This window comes from Talpa europaea (genome assembly GCF_964194135.1).
Source record: "Talpa europaea genome assembly, chromosome: 3".
Lineage (NCBI taxonomy): Eukaryota > Metazoa > Chordata > Mammalia > Eulipotyphla > Talpidae > Talpa > Talpa europaea.
The window spans coordinates 133,246,030-133,262,341 of record NC_140069.1 but is presented as its reverse complement, the minus strand read 5'-3'; the positions used below and the strand labels follow the sequence as shown (position 1 = coordinate 133,262,341).

General features: G+C 42.3%; 1 protein-coding gene across 1 annotated transcript in view; it reads right to left on the bottom strand.

Moving 5' to 3' along the window:
- SND1 (staphylococcal nuclease and tudor domain containing 1) overlaps nucleotides 1-16,312 on the bottom strand; it is a gene marked incomplete at its 3' end in the record, with an annotated part of 403,529 nt that overhangs the window by 157,013 nt on the left and 230,204 nt on the right. The window contains exon 14 of the mRNA XM_084230071.1: nucleotides 10,527-10,599. Coding sequence (XP_084086197.1) covers nucleotides 10,527-10,599 — 73 coding nt within the window. The remainder of the gene's footprint in view (nucleotides 1-10,526; nucleotides 10,600-16,312) is intronic.

Sequence of the window (16,312 nt, the reverse complement as noted above, 5' to 3'; positions counted from 1 at the left end):
ATTGCCATTACCTTCGTCAGTACATATGTAATTATGGATGCTTTGAAGATTCTCACTCATTCAAAACTATAGAGAGACTATCATTACAGTCATTTACTCGTTTACTACTGTTAGGAAACTGAAAACAAAAGGTATAGCTAATGCAGTTCCTGCTGATGAGGGAAGACATCTAGCAAGCCCCACAGACACTACTCTGAATGAAGGGCACCAGGAGCCCACGTTGCTAGACCCCTGGACAGTTCCCATTGTCATCAAAAGCAGCAGAGTGACTCCTGTGCCATGTGGCTCTCTCCTGTGATATTCTGCTGACAGCTCAGGAAGTGCCTCTGAAAGTTTCTTCACACTTATGTATGATCTTTACATTTTGGAAATTAAAAGCTATGCTTAGGGACTCTACACTCAGTATTTCCTGGGCAGTTTTGTGCAATTTATAACGCAAGAGTCCTAAATTCATACATGAAGCCCAGGTCACTTTTATGAGCTCTAGACACTTGAATGGCTCAGGCATACCTCAATTCTAACATGTACAGAAATCCTTAATTTTCCTTTCAAAGATACACCATCAGTGTTGACTGCATCAGAAAAGGAGCAGCACCAACCAGTTATCTGTGCCAGACACTTAGGATGCCCAAGCCTGACAAGTGCTTTCACTCTTTCTTTTCTTGATCCCTGAGCCAAGCAATCGCCAAACTGTACCAGTTCTTCTACTAAACTGAATCTCAAATTTATCTTTTCCCATCCACTGTCACAACCCTGGTTCCAGTGGCCATTCAGCCAACCCCGCGGATACTGCAATGTCCTCCCTAACCAGGGTCCAAAAGGCACTCATTGTTGCAAGCCTATCTCCAGCTTGTGTGTGTGTATCACTGTGCATGCAAGCCTATGTGTGTAATGCTGACTGACCTATTACGTCATTCCCACATCAGCAGTTTTCAGTCAAAATTCAACATCCTTAAATACTTGGCATATATTCACTCATTTAATCATATCACAAAGTATAAACATTTCAATCATTCACAACCTTAGTTCCAGTCGTCCTCCCTTCTCAGGCAAGACTTTTTGAACACAAGCAATTTCTACCTCAGAGCTTCAGGGATGAAAAGGCCTGCTAACTCGTCTCTAGGCCTCATTTTAACATATCTTAAAAAGCTTTCTCTGACCACTTGGAATAAGCTTGGCCACAAGTACAAACTCTCACAGGACTCCACTTCTACCACAACTGTAATTACATAATGAACTGTGAATGCCCTATAAGGACCACATGTCTTTTTTAATGTTAAATCCTCAACACCCAGCATTGTGTCTGACGTACAAAAAGCTCTTGATAAACACTTATTGTTTGATCATTCACTGACTCAACATGACAAGTACATTTTAAAAAAACAAGCCAGATAGCATATGTTAAATGTCAAATGCAAGATAAAGAGGCGGTAAAAGAACTTGGGAGAGGAAGGAGTATGATTTGGGATGTGAATTGGATAGAGTTTGAAATGTAAATACTACCAATGATAATGGTGGCAGTTATCATTTCTAGAGGATTCTTAAGGGTTAGGCAGAATGCTCAGCAGTTTAATAATCATCAAAACCATGTGAACCATTGCTGTATGTTGAGCTCTTACCTAATGAGGTAAGAAACCATTATTACACCCACTTTACAGATGTGGTAAGAATGGTAGAGAGACGTTCAATAACTTCAAGGTGACAAAGCCAGGAAGCCAGGACTTGAACTTGGGTGACCTGATGTTAAAGGCAATGCTACTGATCATGACAACACACAACACTGTATTCTAGAAAGTATGCCTCCTTTCTGCTGCATCCTTTGATTAGTTATTCACCAGAAAAGTTAACCCTGTAGCTAAGGGCCAGGTCACATCTTCTACAAACATAATTTCAAACTGCTTTTGGCCACCACCTGGTAAATCAAACCTAAACTAGGTTCTGTGAAGAGATACCAAAAAATGCCCCTTTCTTAGGGGTTTGAGAACTAAGGGGTTTAAGGGAAAACACGGCATATATGTCAACTTGAGAACAGTCAACAATCAACATATCAATAAGTGCAAAATCATGGTAAAAAATAATTTTGTAAGTGTTAAAAAAGGCATAAAGGTGTGGTCAGGAAAAAGAGATAACATTCCAAGAGGAAGAAAAGCCACCACCACAAGAACTAATTAGTAATATGGTCAAAGAAAGAGGACTAAGAACTTTAAGCAGTGGAATAGACAGAATATGATATAAAACATTAATGGGTGAAGGATCTAGGCATGGTGTAGTAAAGGAGGATAGAAGACAGGTCTTCCTCCAAATTCTTTTATTTTTTTTTAAGATTAATTTTATTTATTTATGCATATAAGAGCTGGGGGGTAGCTCAGAGGTACGGTGGGTGAGAGGATTCACCAGAGACAGAGGGGGGAGCAGAACAGGCGGACTGACTGAAATACACTGCTGAGGGGAGCAGCGGGGAGACAGGAGAGGTCTGCTGTGCAATGTGGGTCAGCTCCCTGGCCTGGGATCGAACTTGTGCTGCAGTGGCTGCTGATAGCTCCATAGTGCTGAAGCTTAACCCCTTGCACCATCAGGGAGGCCCCTTTCTTCCAAATTCAAAACCTTGGTATAGCTAATTTTCTCAGACACCTCCCAAATCTGATATTGGATTAGGCGTTCTATCATATAGTGTTCTGAGAACACTATAATCTGAGGAAGTAAAGTACAAAACTACTAGGATATTCCAAAACAACCCTGAATTCTGAGTCAAGGATTATTTATTTGGACATCAACAGTGCAAGCACTGTCCAAAATTTTGTACAACATATTCTGTAGGGAATATTTTGGAAGCATGTGAAATAAAACCTTAAAACACGGGTAAGCAGAATGTCTAAGTTAGTAAAATGACTTACTTTGAGATGTTCATATAAGCAATAGCCACAGGACAAAATGAGTTCAATCAAGGGCTAAGTAGTGTTATGATGGTGAAGTGAAGAGTGAAGCCGTGGCTGGGCAGAAATATTTCAACTTTTATCACATCATTCAGCAGCCAAGGGACGGAGCAGAAAACCTAATCACACACCTGAACCTGGGAATCAGGTATTTTATCAGCTGCCTTCAAAATACCCTCACATTCATTTAGCCAAGACTGTAATGGGCTCATTTAACCAATTTGGACCCATGAAATAGAATCACAAAACAATATCCATCTGCACCCAGAGAACCGGCATGCATGACCCAGCTAGAGCTGAATCTATGCTAGCAGAGACTCTTTTTGGAAGGACATGCCATTTTGGAAAAAAAGCTTCTAGACTCTCTCAATTTCCTTTCTGCTTTCTTTGAACAAAGGAAGACAGACAGAAATCTTTCTGCTTTCTCTGAACAAAGGAAGACAGACAGAAATCATTGCAGCTCAGGACACCTACATGAAAAAAGCTAGGATCCTGGTTCCAAAGGGCACATCAGTATTCATTCCTGTGTGTGAAGTCATAGTTAAACAAGCTATCAGAAGGGGGCGAGAAAAATGTGTTGCATAAAACTACCTGAAAACAGAATTTGTTCTGGTGATATATCAAGTCTACGGTTATTTTTGGAAAAAAGAATATTTACTGCTAGAGGCGACAAATAATCCCCGTCTCTAATAGCACTCCACCTCTGGGCAAGTCACCTGATTAAATATTGCTCAGTCTCCAATGCCGACCCCCATCTCAATCTGCTATGGTACCTGAATATTCCACAACAGAAGTCTGTCATATCAGTGAATCAAATGGTAGATCAAGTAAGGGAGAGGCGTGCAACCAGGCGTTTTGCAGATGAACGAGACACTTACTTCAGAACTTTTAAAGAACTTGCAAAATCAAATGACTTCACAATTACAGGTAAAGAATACACAATAAAAGAAAATTTTCAAATCACAAAATTATAGGATTTCTTAGTGCACAATGTTACAAATGGTTTAGCATTTTTTTGTTGCTGCAGTTGCTTCTCTTCTTAAAGGAAAGTTTTCAACAGGTAAAATCATGGCTCACAGACACATATAAAATGGATACATGTCAACATTTTTCTTTTAACTCACCAATTAATAAAGGAACCAGAAAGACATTACAACTGATTCAAAGGAGAATCTGATGAACAGACATATATTGGCAACAAGAACGGTGAAATGAATTTGCTAGAGATATAAAACTGCAGAGTGAAAACATAGCATTTGAAGTCAATTCTTTCCCAGGGTGGAAATCTATTCTATCTCTATAGGAATTGTACCAAACAGCAATCATTTGTATCACCACAAGGCCTTCACAAGTTAAATTCTCTTCTCCACGTAAGTGAAAAACAAATGAGCAGACCCGGATAGAACAACCCCAAAGGGTATATAAGGCAGCACCCAGCAATCCATCAAAGGGATACCCAGTAATAATCCCTGTTTCAAAACCTCTGACAATTCCTCTTGATATTTCTACTAAATAAAGAGGTATGAGACGCTGTCCTAAATTTAGTGCCCTATGGTGCACGTGCTCACACAAAACGGAACTCAGTGGAAAAAATGGATTAAGTTTGTAAAAGGAGCTGCTTACACGACCTCTAACTAGTTGTGGTAGATGCTGACGTACAATTTTTAAAAACAAAAAAAAAACAACCCCCAAAAAAACCCAAACCATAAGAGTTTCTTTCCAGTTCTCATTCAGAAACTTGTTCAACCTGAGAGAAAGATGGAGTTCCCTATTTCCATGGAAAGCACAAATGCTTTCCGATTTATCAGAAGGACAGAGGGACATCCCTGCAGCTCTGGGAAGTTTGAATACGAGAATTTCAGAAACAAGAAGTGGCCACACAGGATCCTATAGCTGACAGGACTTCTGGACGAAAGACAATAAAACAATGCCTTCAGCGGTTCTGGAGGGCGACCAGCTGATGCTGACACCATCATGAGCACCTTAACGACATCCAACTCTTTTGCAGAAGGAGAAGAGAGAGGCAGGAGAGGGAAGGAAGAAGGAAAGGGAAAAAAAGAGAAGAGCCTCAGCTTTCCCCACAGCTGGAAACTTCCAGAGCAGCTACCACTGTGGCGTCATAGGCGTGGGGTCCCACAGGGCTTCAGCACATGGTTCTGAGCAGCAAGAATCCACACCCATTAGCTGCACACTGCAATCCAGAGTGCAGGAGTCCCTCACCTCTGGGTCAGTGGAGAAGGGCTGAGAGCAGCACCTTCAACGTACATGACAACCGGGCTCTGAACAGAACAGATGCACGGAACCTGTCACAGCACTAGCCGTGGCTTCCCGGACGGAGGCCACCCTATTTATGGAGCACATGGCACTGGTTCTAGAGGGCTCGTTCAGCAGACAGGTTCCTTTGAGATTTCCCCAGGGTGCTGAATACAGAGTTCTGCCATGGGGCCGGCGGCTATGGTGTGAAGGGAACCTTAGTGTTAAGCAATCCTTCCAGGTCACAGAGACCTACCTAGGCCAGGCCTCGTGCCATGGGCGCAAGAGGGATATGAGAAGACTTGAAGTCAAGGAAGAGGAACATGCAATGAACAAAGTGAAAGGAGCATTTGTGCTACCAAATTATCAGTGATTAGAAAGAACAGAGAGTTGGCAGAAAGGAACTTTCAAATTTTATGAGAATAAGAAAAAAAAAATCTAAACGAGTGGATCGGAAGACATGAAAGGAAAACTGTAATTAACACAGGCCTAATTTATAAAGTCCCTAGGTGAATGGGTTTTTACCTCTTTTGGGCTTACTAGGAAACCACTTTTTTATTTCTCTTTAGCAAAAATTATTTTTCAAACTTCCACTGAGGCCCAACTTCATTGGGAGCTAAGGAAAGAAAACTTTTGTAATGGTCTCCAATTCTCTCTAGGAAGGACTGCTTCAAGTGCCCTGAAGCAAAGAGGACAATGCTATTCAGGTTCAAGAACACAGTGGAAAATCAGGAACTGAAGGCAAACGGCAGAATAGTCTAGAAAAAATTCTACATATATACTTGCCACCTTCCTTCCTCAAAGGAACACTTGGATTCTTTTATCTGCAAGTCAGAATCTCACTGGTCAGCTCTGCAAGTCTTCTATTCATGATATAATCCGTGATATAAAAGGGCCCCAAAAATCTGACTACGTCTCTCCTCTCCACACTTGCCCATCCCCAGCGTTAGTCTTGACTCACACAGTTTTATCAGTAACACTATGCTGGCCCAACAATGTTGGCCATGGATAGAGGAGTTTACAAAAAGAATGAGTGTGTAAAGCCGAGCAAGAAACCAAAATCCAAGTGAGCATAGCAGCAGCTAACAAAAAAAAGGCTTTCATGATGGAAAAGGAAGAGAGCAGTACAGAGTGAACAACAGCAAAATTAACAAATGAGTTGTCATAAAAAGTCAAGGATGTTCAGGACAACCTCATTCCAGCAATCTGTCCTGGGACTTTTAGAAATGAGAGGAACGAGCTGGAGGCTGGTTGAGGTTGTACCCTCTAGTGGTGCCATCAACAAAGGAACAAACATCATCATCTCCTCGTGTACCAGAGAGGAAAGAACAAAGACAACAGGAAACAGAGAAAGAGTGGGACAGACACTATGACTCACTGAGTCCTACTCCTGCAAAAGTGGAAAAAGAAGGCGTGGAGGGAGGCACAGGAAGAAGTCGGTTGTGCTGGCTGCAACCCGAGGGGTTGCATCTCAGAACCATAATTGATTTGTCTGATTTACTAGAGCAATCGTAAGTCATGCACCAGCCCCATTTCATTGCCTATATTACCCTATATCTGCAGGAGATTGTATTTATTACAGAGTAGACTGCAGCAAAAACAATAATAAAGCAAAGATAAGGGAACGGCCTTATATTCCACTGACATGCACATTCTCACTTTTTGTACGCCTGCAAGGGAGGGAGTGGAGATGGGATCAAGGGAAAACAACGCTCCCCAGTGCAAACGTGGATGTACTGGAATGAAGCAGTCACTGCAGAACCTGCCTCGAAATCAAATCAGATCTAGTGTCACACTGGTCAAATTCTTAGTTGGTTTCACATTCATGACATCATCCTCACCTGAAGGAAAACCAGTCTGCTAGTGAAAGGACTACACGAGACAGTACCTGTGACGCCCCCATATCTGTCACACCTTGAAAAACTAGAAATAAAGGTGACTAGGAAGTTCTTTGTTATCCAAATAACCAAACCGCAGTATTTCCTTGACTTCTCTCGCAGCTACCCTGAAAACTGATGTGGTAAGATTCAGGTTGAACAAAGCCCCAGCCAAAAGGTGGGGTTCATGCAGTTGGCTTGACACACGGATTTTGTGAACCTTATGGAAAACCAAACAGTGATATGACATTAATGTCAAGAATCATCGACAGTAACAAAGAAAAAACAAAACCTGAAAGTTGAAGCTATCATAATATTTTTGAAAAGTCATTATGTTAAGAAGTGACCATATGGGAAGGAGTGGAGGAGGCACAGCTGGAACAGCAGGTGTAAAGTTAGAAAAAATGAGTTTAGTAGCTAAAAACTGCCCTGCTCAGGCCCGTCCCAGTGAGAGCTGATCAATGGGCAGGAAAAGCCCTGCCTGTTTAGTCATCACAGAGGTTGGTGCCCCACTTGCCAAAGCAGGTAGTCACCCCCAAACTCCTGTGCTTGGATCAAATACCTCCCCCATTACCAAGCAGATCCTGCACTTGCTGAGGTCAAATAAGTTAATGCACTTTTTAAAAAATATACACTCTTGACCTTTACCCACTGAAATTTGCATTTGAAAATCTAAGAGAAGAGATAAGGACACTGGGGAGAAACTCACCTCCAAAATGTGGAAGACCCTAAGATGACAACAAATTTACAAGTTACTTGTTTCACTAATACAACAAAACCTCTTCTATTCAGGATGTACCTTGAACGTGTTCAGGAGATAAAATGTGAGTCTTTTGTCCCCCCCTAAGGATGTGAATTAGGGTGGGGGCAGGAATTATGCACAAATACCAGTTCACAGTAAATTCTTTTGGCAGTCTTTTGTATGTACTGTCAGTACAACAGAAACTTTCATTTATCATGCCCTGCAACTAAAAGGGGGATCAATGCGTGCGTGGGGGACACAGCACAAGATTAAAAAAGATTAAGAAACCTTTATGAAGCCATTACGTAGGGTGTACTAGGCCACCTTTACTCCAGGGGTTCTGTCTTCATCCGTTTGCTTGTCTGACTACCTGAGCCGACCCGTCCTGCAGACAGTGACATTGCCGGATGTTGCCGGGAGCTGAAAACCCATATACCTCACTTAAATGGCACAAGGGTACCCAACATGGAAACACACTTAACACCACACTGTTAAGAAAGAAGGTTAGGTTAAAAGGGGGAGACTATATTCGATTACAGAGGGCACCGAAAATACCCCTGCGATCTAAGCTGAATAATGTGTCGTGAAGGAAGACAAGGTCATCCTGACATCTATTTAAATGGAATAGCTTTTTCCCTTTCACTCTCTCACTTGCTCAAGCCTTCCTCTTTTATTTATGGGGTAACCAAGGGAGATTTAACTGGCATTTATTTTTAAATAACTTAAGAGTAACCTAATTCTCCAATATCCAGACAGAAAAGGGAATAAATATGTATGAAACTGGGCTAATGTTCAGGAGGGGTAAAAAAACAAAACCAAGGTTTCCTAAGGCCCAAGGCCACGAGAGACAAAAAAATAAGAAATTGTGTCAAGGTAGCAATAAAGATCCCGGGATACCATGCTGGTGGTGCCAAGAAGACAGCGCGCCTCAAGTTCACAGACATGCTGGAAGGTTCTGGAGTGTCTATCTGATGTGCATTTGGATGGACATATCTGATCCTCGGTAAAAGAGCCTTCCACTGAATTCTCCAGAAACAGATATTTAAAACTGTTTTCCCCCTGCAGTTGAACAGTTAAAAAACTGCCCTTTGATTGTTCCAACTTCTTCACTAAAAGAATGGCATTAAGGAAAATACTGCTGACAATGGCGCAGCAGATACACATGGAAATTCATAATGTATATGTAAATAATAACTCCGCAGGGTGAGCCACAGAGAAAGCCAGCCAGCTCTCATTTCACTGGGAGTCATGCCTGTTAACAATGAGCTGCAGCAGACACACCCGTGGCTCAAAGGCCATTAGCATCAGGTTTCTGGGGTGCTCAGGATTAGTGGGTACAAACAATGTTTCTCAAGGTGTCTTGAGCATCGAACAGAGATACAACTTGCTGATGGAAGTCCAATTAATGTCGGTAAAGCTGTTTAATCTGTTATCTGTGGTTCACTGGCGACAGATAAAGAAAACTCAACAGAATCCCATTGCTTAAAATGAATTGGTGGCCACCATACCTAGGCAAAGGTGAGCTGGCCACACATTTATAATCAGCAACCACAAGAACCAACAGGCAAACCCTTAGCCAGGCTTGGGAACACAACTGAGGAGGAAGATAATATGCTCTCATTCATCACGGCTGTGGGCTGTGCTGGAAGTCTGTGTTATGTAGTTCTCTTTCAGTGCCCAAGGCACATTCCTTGAGTGTCCAAGATTTACGAGCCCTTTCTCTTTCCCCTCCTCAGGGCTATGTGGTCCCCCCTACATATCACCTGGATGACCCCTTGATGGTTAGTGACTATGGGAGTTGAAGTAGATGGTGCACATTCCAGAAACAGAGAATTGATGAGCTCATAAGCTGGCTGTCCCTGGTCACCTGACCACAATCAACATGTGACCCACTCACTGCCCCTTGGCTGGTTTTACTTGTCTTCACAGCAGTTGCTGCTGCTGCTACCTGACATTGCTAGGTCTCCTTTCGCCTCTTGATGTAGGGACTTCATCAGTTTTGTTCATTGCTGTTTTCTCTGTGCCTACAGTAGGTTCTGGCACAGTAGACACTCAATAAACAGGTGTTGCATGAACTAACTCAACTAACAAAGCCATCTATTGGCCCCAAAGAGATGCCAAATGAGCAAGTGTGACGTCCTAATCATTAAACAGTCATTTGGACATAGCCTTTTTAGCTCAAAATTATTGCTGTCATCCAATTTTCTACAATATTTCTATCTAGTATTAAGAAGAGGCTCACTCATTTCTGACATCTACAGGCAACTAGAGGAGAAAGTGATGTGGAAATTATGATTCTTTAAACTTGTCCTAAAACCTACACGTGGCCTTTCCTCACAATCTTTCCATTACGTTTTCCACTATTAGTGAGAATCAAACAAAGATTTTAAAGAGACATAATTTCATTTTAATACACATGGGAGTATCTTCCAATTCATAAGGACTTTTGAATAGAAAAGCAACACAGGCATACTGTGAACTCATCACTATTGAGGTGAAGAAACAGAAGGAGGTTTTATACCCTAGCTTGAATTCTGCTTTTCCAGAATCTAAAACAGGATCTCTATAGATGCCTAAACAGAAGTCCTAGAAAAAATTCACCATTAGTGCCCGATATCAAACGAGCTACTGAAAACACATAAGCTGAAGTCTTTTGGAGAATAGGCGGCCAAGTTCTTGGTGCCTCTGAGCCACACAGCTCCAGCCAGGGACAGAACTCACCCCCGAGATGTCTGCAACACGGTGGATGGGCACCTCTTTCTTGCTGTGCAATCCTTTGCCATTCTTAATAGCTCTGTAAAGGAAGAAAAAGAAATGATGATGATTAATACAAATCACACTGGGAGGGCGCGGGTGGGTAGGAGAACAAGAGAAGAAACATGGGTCTATCAGGACACAAATCCACTACACATAGCTGAGCGGCCAGCCTCTGCAATAGTGTTTGGTGGCGAGAACACAAGCTTGTGCCTCTATTAAGCCAGTTACCAGTCCTTGGCTGCCAGTTTCCGCTAACAGTATGCCTAGTAATCAGAAAGAGCTCCCTAACTTGTTTCCAAATTAAAGGCATTGTTATAACACAAAAGAAGAGCCAGTTGGAAGAGTACGCACACCTCAGAAACAGTGTTTGAGTTTAATCATATGAAACATTCTAAATGTGAGATATGTAGCTAGTGTGCCAATGCTAATGGAAATAAGTTCCTCCCAGGTAAAAAGATAAGTTGCCCTGAATGAAGCAGTATCTTACAGAACAGTCATTTACCAGTGGGGGGGAAATTAACAAATATATACAACTGACATTAAGTCTCATTTTCAATCAGTTTCAAGTTGTAATTAGCAAGGGACTCTATCACACATCTGACCACTGGTTCGTTTGCTTCATTCTCCTACCTTTTATCTCCTAATCCCTTGAGTGGTAGCTTCAGGGACAGAAGTCTAACAAGAAGCCTGTGTATGATCAGAACATGTGACAGTGAAGGATCATGGAATAAAAGTCATCGCACTATTAGATAAGACCTTCCTGTGTATGTCCAGCCTGCAGACCCAAGCAGGAGATATATTTGAGCTAAGAGATTGAGAAACAGTGATCCAGGGCTATGCCTGCTCCATGGACTAGCCTTTCAGGAGAGTAGAGCAAGCCCAGAGCAGGGTCAGTATGCTGGGTCCTCATATAGCCACCATATTTTTACCTTTCTTCACTCAACCACCTGAAGCAGAGGGCACAGACCTGCAGAGATTACTTCTAGGCTCTAACTTTCTAAATCAAACACATAAAACAAATGGGGTGGGTGTCACTCAGTGCAAAGTAGAGCTGTCATTTTTGTACATACTTGGGTTTTTATCCTCTATCCCTCACCCTTTCTTCCATCCCAGGGGAGCTGTCTTTCACTCCACTGATTTGAAATTTCTGTCTTCTTTTCAAAAACAACAAACAAATGCTTTCCCTTATTATCTATTTTCCATGCCATGATGAGGGTAAGAGATCAAAATACAGGATCTTTAACAAGAAAAAAAGATGGTATCCATTCATTCTGAATTGCTAACGGAAAGAAAACATTCCCAAATCCCTCAAATTGTAAGGTTCCTCCTGAATTTGAATCAGGGGCGTCAGCTTTAGAAACTGCAAATGGGTCAGACTTTTTCCTTTAACAATTTTATCTAGTCATTAGTTTATCATTCGTGGAGGCTTTCAAGGATCACACACAACAGGCTGATTCTCCATGTCCTGTCCCACGGGTGCCCTGGGATTTGCCTGCTAAGGGTACAGGATGAGCAGACGCATTTGATGGGAGACCAGTGGTTGGAAGGCAGCCGCAGATTTAACCCTTCCACCATCCTTCCACCATCCAAAACCCTGGTTTTACACCCTCTGCCACTAACAGGCTCTTCCCATTTTGCTCCCATAAAATCAAAAGAGCAGTGTGGGAACAAAGCCTCTGTGGGGCATGGCAAGTTCTGCCCCCGACAGTAACTCACCACCTTTCAAAGGCAGGTCTGCTAAGTTTTCTGCAGGTCCTTTGGGGGCATAAAATACCTATGGCCTTATGCCCTTCTATCAAGGACAACCAAAGTAAGTGCATCTGCCCTATAAACAGACTGGCTCATGTTATAGCACTGCTGAACTCCTGGCCTCTCCTAGGGGCTGGAGAGTATGTCATAAACTACTGGGAAAAAAGGAACAGTCTGACCTATGAGTTAGAAAACAGAGGTTCTCAAGGCAAAAACAGTGGGTAGCAAACTAAAATTCTGCTTTGTTCTAGGATCCCAAAGTAGCTCCAAGCTCAAAGTGCCATAAACAGAAATCCAGGATTTAACAAAGATTAAACCATTTTCCCTTTGTGAACCAAAGGGAAAAACATAAAACCCCAAACTAGAGAACATGGTAATAGTGTACGTCTGACATTTAAAAACATACAAACCAGAATTAAGTCCTAATATTAAATCAATGCTCTACTTTGGCCATAGGGCTTTATTAGATACCTATTTGCATTCAGGTGTAAATTTTGGAATAAATTTGCCAAGTTAAATTTGATCAGTTTCAGGTACATTCAAAAAGCAGCAATTAAATAGTATTGTAATATCAAATATAGTAACCTGAGAACCAATTTTCAGTGTCAGCTCTTAAGAAAATAGAGGCAAAATTGGAACTTATAAATTCTAGGTACAAAAAAAATGTCCATTTTCTGAGTGCAAATACTATACAGACGCAGCTAGAAAGCTTGAGTGATGCTGAGAAATTTGACTCAATGGTGTGATTCAGCGTGGTCTCCCCTTCCCTATGCTGATGTTGCTCTGGTACCTGTTCTGTGTTGCTGCTGAAATGACCTGGGGCTATTAGCTTCACCCAGAAGACCTGCCTCAACCTGATGCCACAACAAGAGTGTCCCTGGAGGGAGTAACTGGGGGGAAGTGCCAGTGTAGAAATTCACTCACGTACCTCAAAGAGACAAAGAGCAAACACTAAAAGTGGGTTCCATTGCCAAAGGGCTACATCTCAGCACTAGAAGTCTAAGGGCAGATAATGACTGTCCACTAGTAGCTGGGCAGGATGGATGGCAAATGCAAAAGGGCAGGTCCTGCTCTGCTGTCCTGTCACTGCTTCTCAGTGGGGCTCCCTATGGCTCACACAACCCAGTTTCTCTGGGATGGGTTTCGGGAGCTCTGTCTTTGAGACTTGGGACATTGGGCAGGTAGCATGTTTGTTTCCCCTGATACCTGCTCCACAGAGCAAACACCAACTCCCCACCCCACAGTCTCCCTGCAGGCTGCAAAACCACAGCTCACCATCCCTTTTCATTAAGCAAGGAATGAAACTCCTGACTTCTAAACTCCTCCTGCTGTGTCTGCTTAATAGCTGCTTTCTCACAAAGGCAGGCTGGCACTCAGGCCAGCCAGGAGAAAGGAAGCAGTGGGGCAGAACACAGCCTGCTCCTTTCAGAAGCTTTCTTCTCCAAGAAGCAGCAGCACAAAGACCAGTGGTGTCAATAATGGACAGAAATCAGCACCAACCAGGAAATAAGGGCCTATGTTCTCGTACATACAAAGGGGTACCAGGGTAGAAAAGGGGTGAAACTCAGCTTTCTACGTTGCTTCCAGAAGCTACAGTGTAAGAGAGGCACCTCATTCAGATCACTGGAAAACACTCTCCCCTCCCCTCCCCGCCCCTTTCTTCTTTTTTAAATTGTCTCGGGTAATTCCAGGAATGCCTGCCCTACCTTTCCTCCCAACTTCACTTAATTTCTTTTGTTCCAAATGTGAAACCTTAAGTCCAGTGGTCAAGAACAGGAGCTTTGGGGCCAGAAGTCCTGAGTTCTATCCTAACTCTCAGAGCCTCTGGCACCATTCTCCTTACTCTTACCTTATTTCCTCATCTGTGAAGTAGAGAAAATAACATTGCCTGCCCCAGGGGGCCATTTGAAACATTTAATAGGTGATAAAGCCAGGCCATAAGCCAGTTAGAAAGGAGCTGCCCTTAACAATAGGAACCTTTTCCTGGAATAAACAGGGTGAAGATCAGCTTTGTTGACTGCAAAACATCCTTAGATGGCAAACTTGGAAATTCTCATGTATGAGATGCTACAGACTTCCCACTGGCAACTAAAACCCCATCAACTTTTCAAAGGCAGATAAGTATGTTAAATCACCCCCACTGCCTCAGCAGAACAGGATTAGAATCACAGCACTTTCCAAAGGAATAGAGTTTGCTCCTAAGTTTTGGTGTCTGTAGCTCAGGCAGGGGGAAAAAAAAAGGACCAACCAAGCCTTAACATCAATGACACTTAGCATCACTGACACGTAATAAAAGCTGGTCTTGTGCCAACAAAGAAGCCATGAGCTCAATTCCAATTCAATGATGGTAGATTGCTATTCTGAACATATATTTTTGTGAGATTGCAGTAAAGTCAAAGGATTTTTAGTCAGAGCCAACCTCACCCCCATCATAAAATAGTTATCACACCAGGAATTCTTACCCCGGGACATAAGCAAGCTTCATTTAGGATGCTGGAAGTATCTATGGACTACCCTGAAATGGTGCTAGAATTATATATGTGAATTTTTCTGGGGAATAGACACTTTCAACAGAAATTCACAAAAAGAAGTATTTTAATACATAAAAGGGATCTTAGGAAAATAAAGTGATGGGAAGTAGAAATGGTGCAGAATAGCAAGGAGGCAGGGGAGTGGGGAAGGGCGGGCTCTCAGGAGCCTCCAATGCTCTGTTTCATCCACAATTTTCTTGTAGTTATGATTTCTTGATAACCAGGAACCAAAATGTCGCTTAACTATGCTAAAGCTTTATTCCCTATATCCAAAACTTTTGTCCTTCCTAATTGTGCACACTTGACCTTTCTGGAATGCTCCTGGGCCCAGGCCTCACCAATTTATTCCAAGATACTATCAGGAGTAATGTAGTTGTATTCACCTGCTTCACACACCATCTTGATATAGCACTGCACACCACCACTATAGGACTTCCCACCATTTTGCCTACCTGCTTGCACCCCAAAATAAAGACTACTAGCCTGTGACATTAAGTAGAAATGATGAAACTTGGCTTTCATGGGCTTCTGTGGCCCGAGTTCATGTCTTCACGTGAGCTCCACATTATTCCTTCTAACACACTCAGCCCTTTTCTCCATGCCCCCTACCTGCAGGGTCCTCCCAAGCCCATACTACAGAATAAAAAGAATTTCTATAGTTCCTGGAAAGCCACAATCTCACCACATAAAATCACTTCAGGAATTCTTAATCTAGAGTCCTAGGTAAGGGGCTACTGATGGCTGGGAGTATCTTCCAGTGACAGCTGACCCATGAATCACACGAATTGGAACTAAGCGGGTCCATTATATGCAGACCTCTTCATTCAGAGCCCCTACTTCCTCCTCCTCCTCCTCCTCCTCCTCAGCCTATTCAAGATGAAGATGACAGAGATGAAGGCCTTACGATGGTCCATCTATGATTTCCTTAATAACATTTTTCTTTTCTCTAGCTTACTTTAATCTCAGAATATAGTACATGATGCAATTTTATATACGTATGTATAAAATATATGTAAAATATATGGTAACTGACGGTTTATGTTATCAGTAAGGTTTCTGGTCAATAGCAGGCTGTTAGTAGTTAAGTTTGGGGTGAGGGAGGATTCAAAAGTTATTCATGGAATTTTGACTGTGCAAGGGGATGGCGCCCCTAAGCTCTGCATTGTTCATGGATCAACTGTACTTTGAGGTGAGTGTGTATAAGTCAGTTCAGTATGTAATTTTACAGACTGTGCTACATTATTTTCAACTGCATCCAGAGTTAATTTTTCTTTCTATAGCCAGACTAGAGATGTTCTGAAGGTTCAGATTCTTCCTTAAAGTGTGTTATGGTATATAATGGAGCTATGTTCATATAGTTACATAAACTCAGGGTCATCTAGTTCAATTACTTATGTGCCCAGTAAAGCTAAACAAATACCTGATGACTGACTCATGCAGAAAGAAATCAGAGTAGGAACACAACTAATG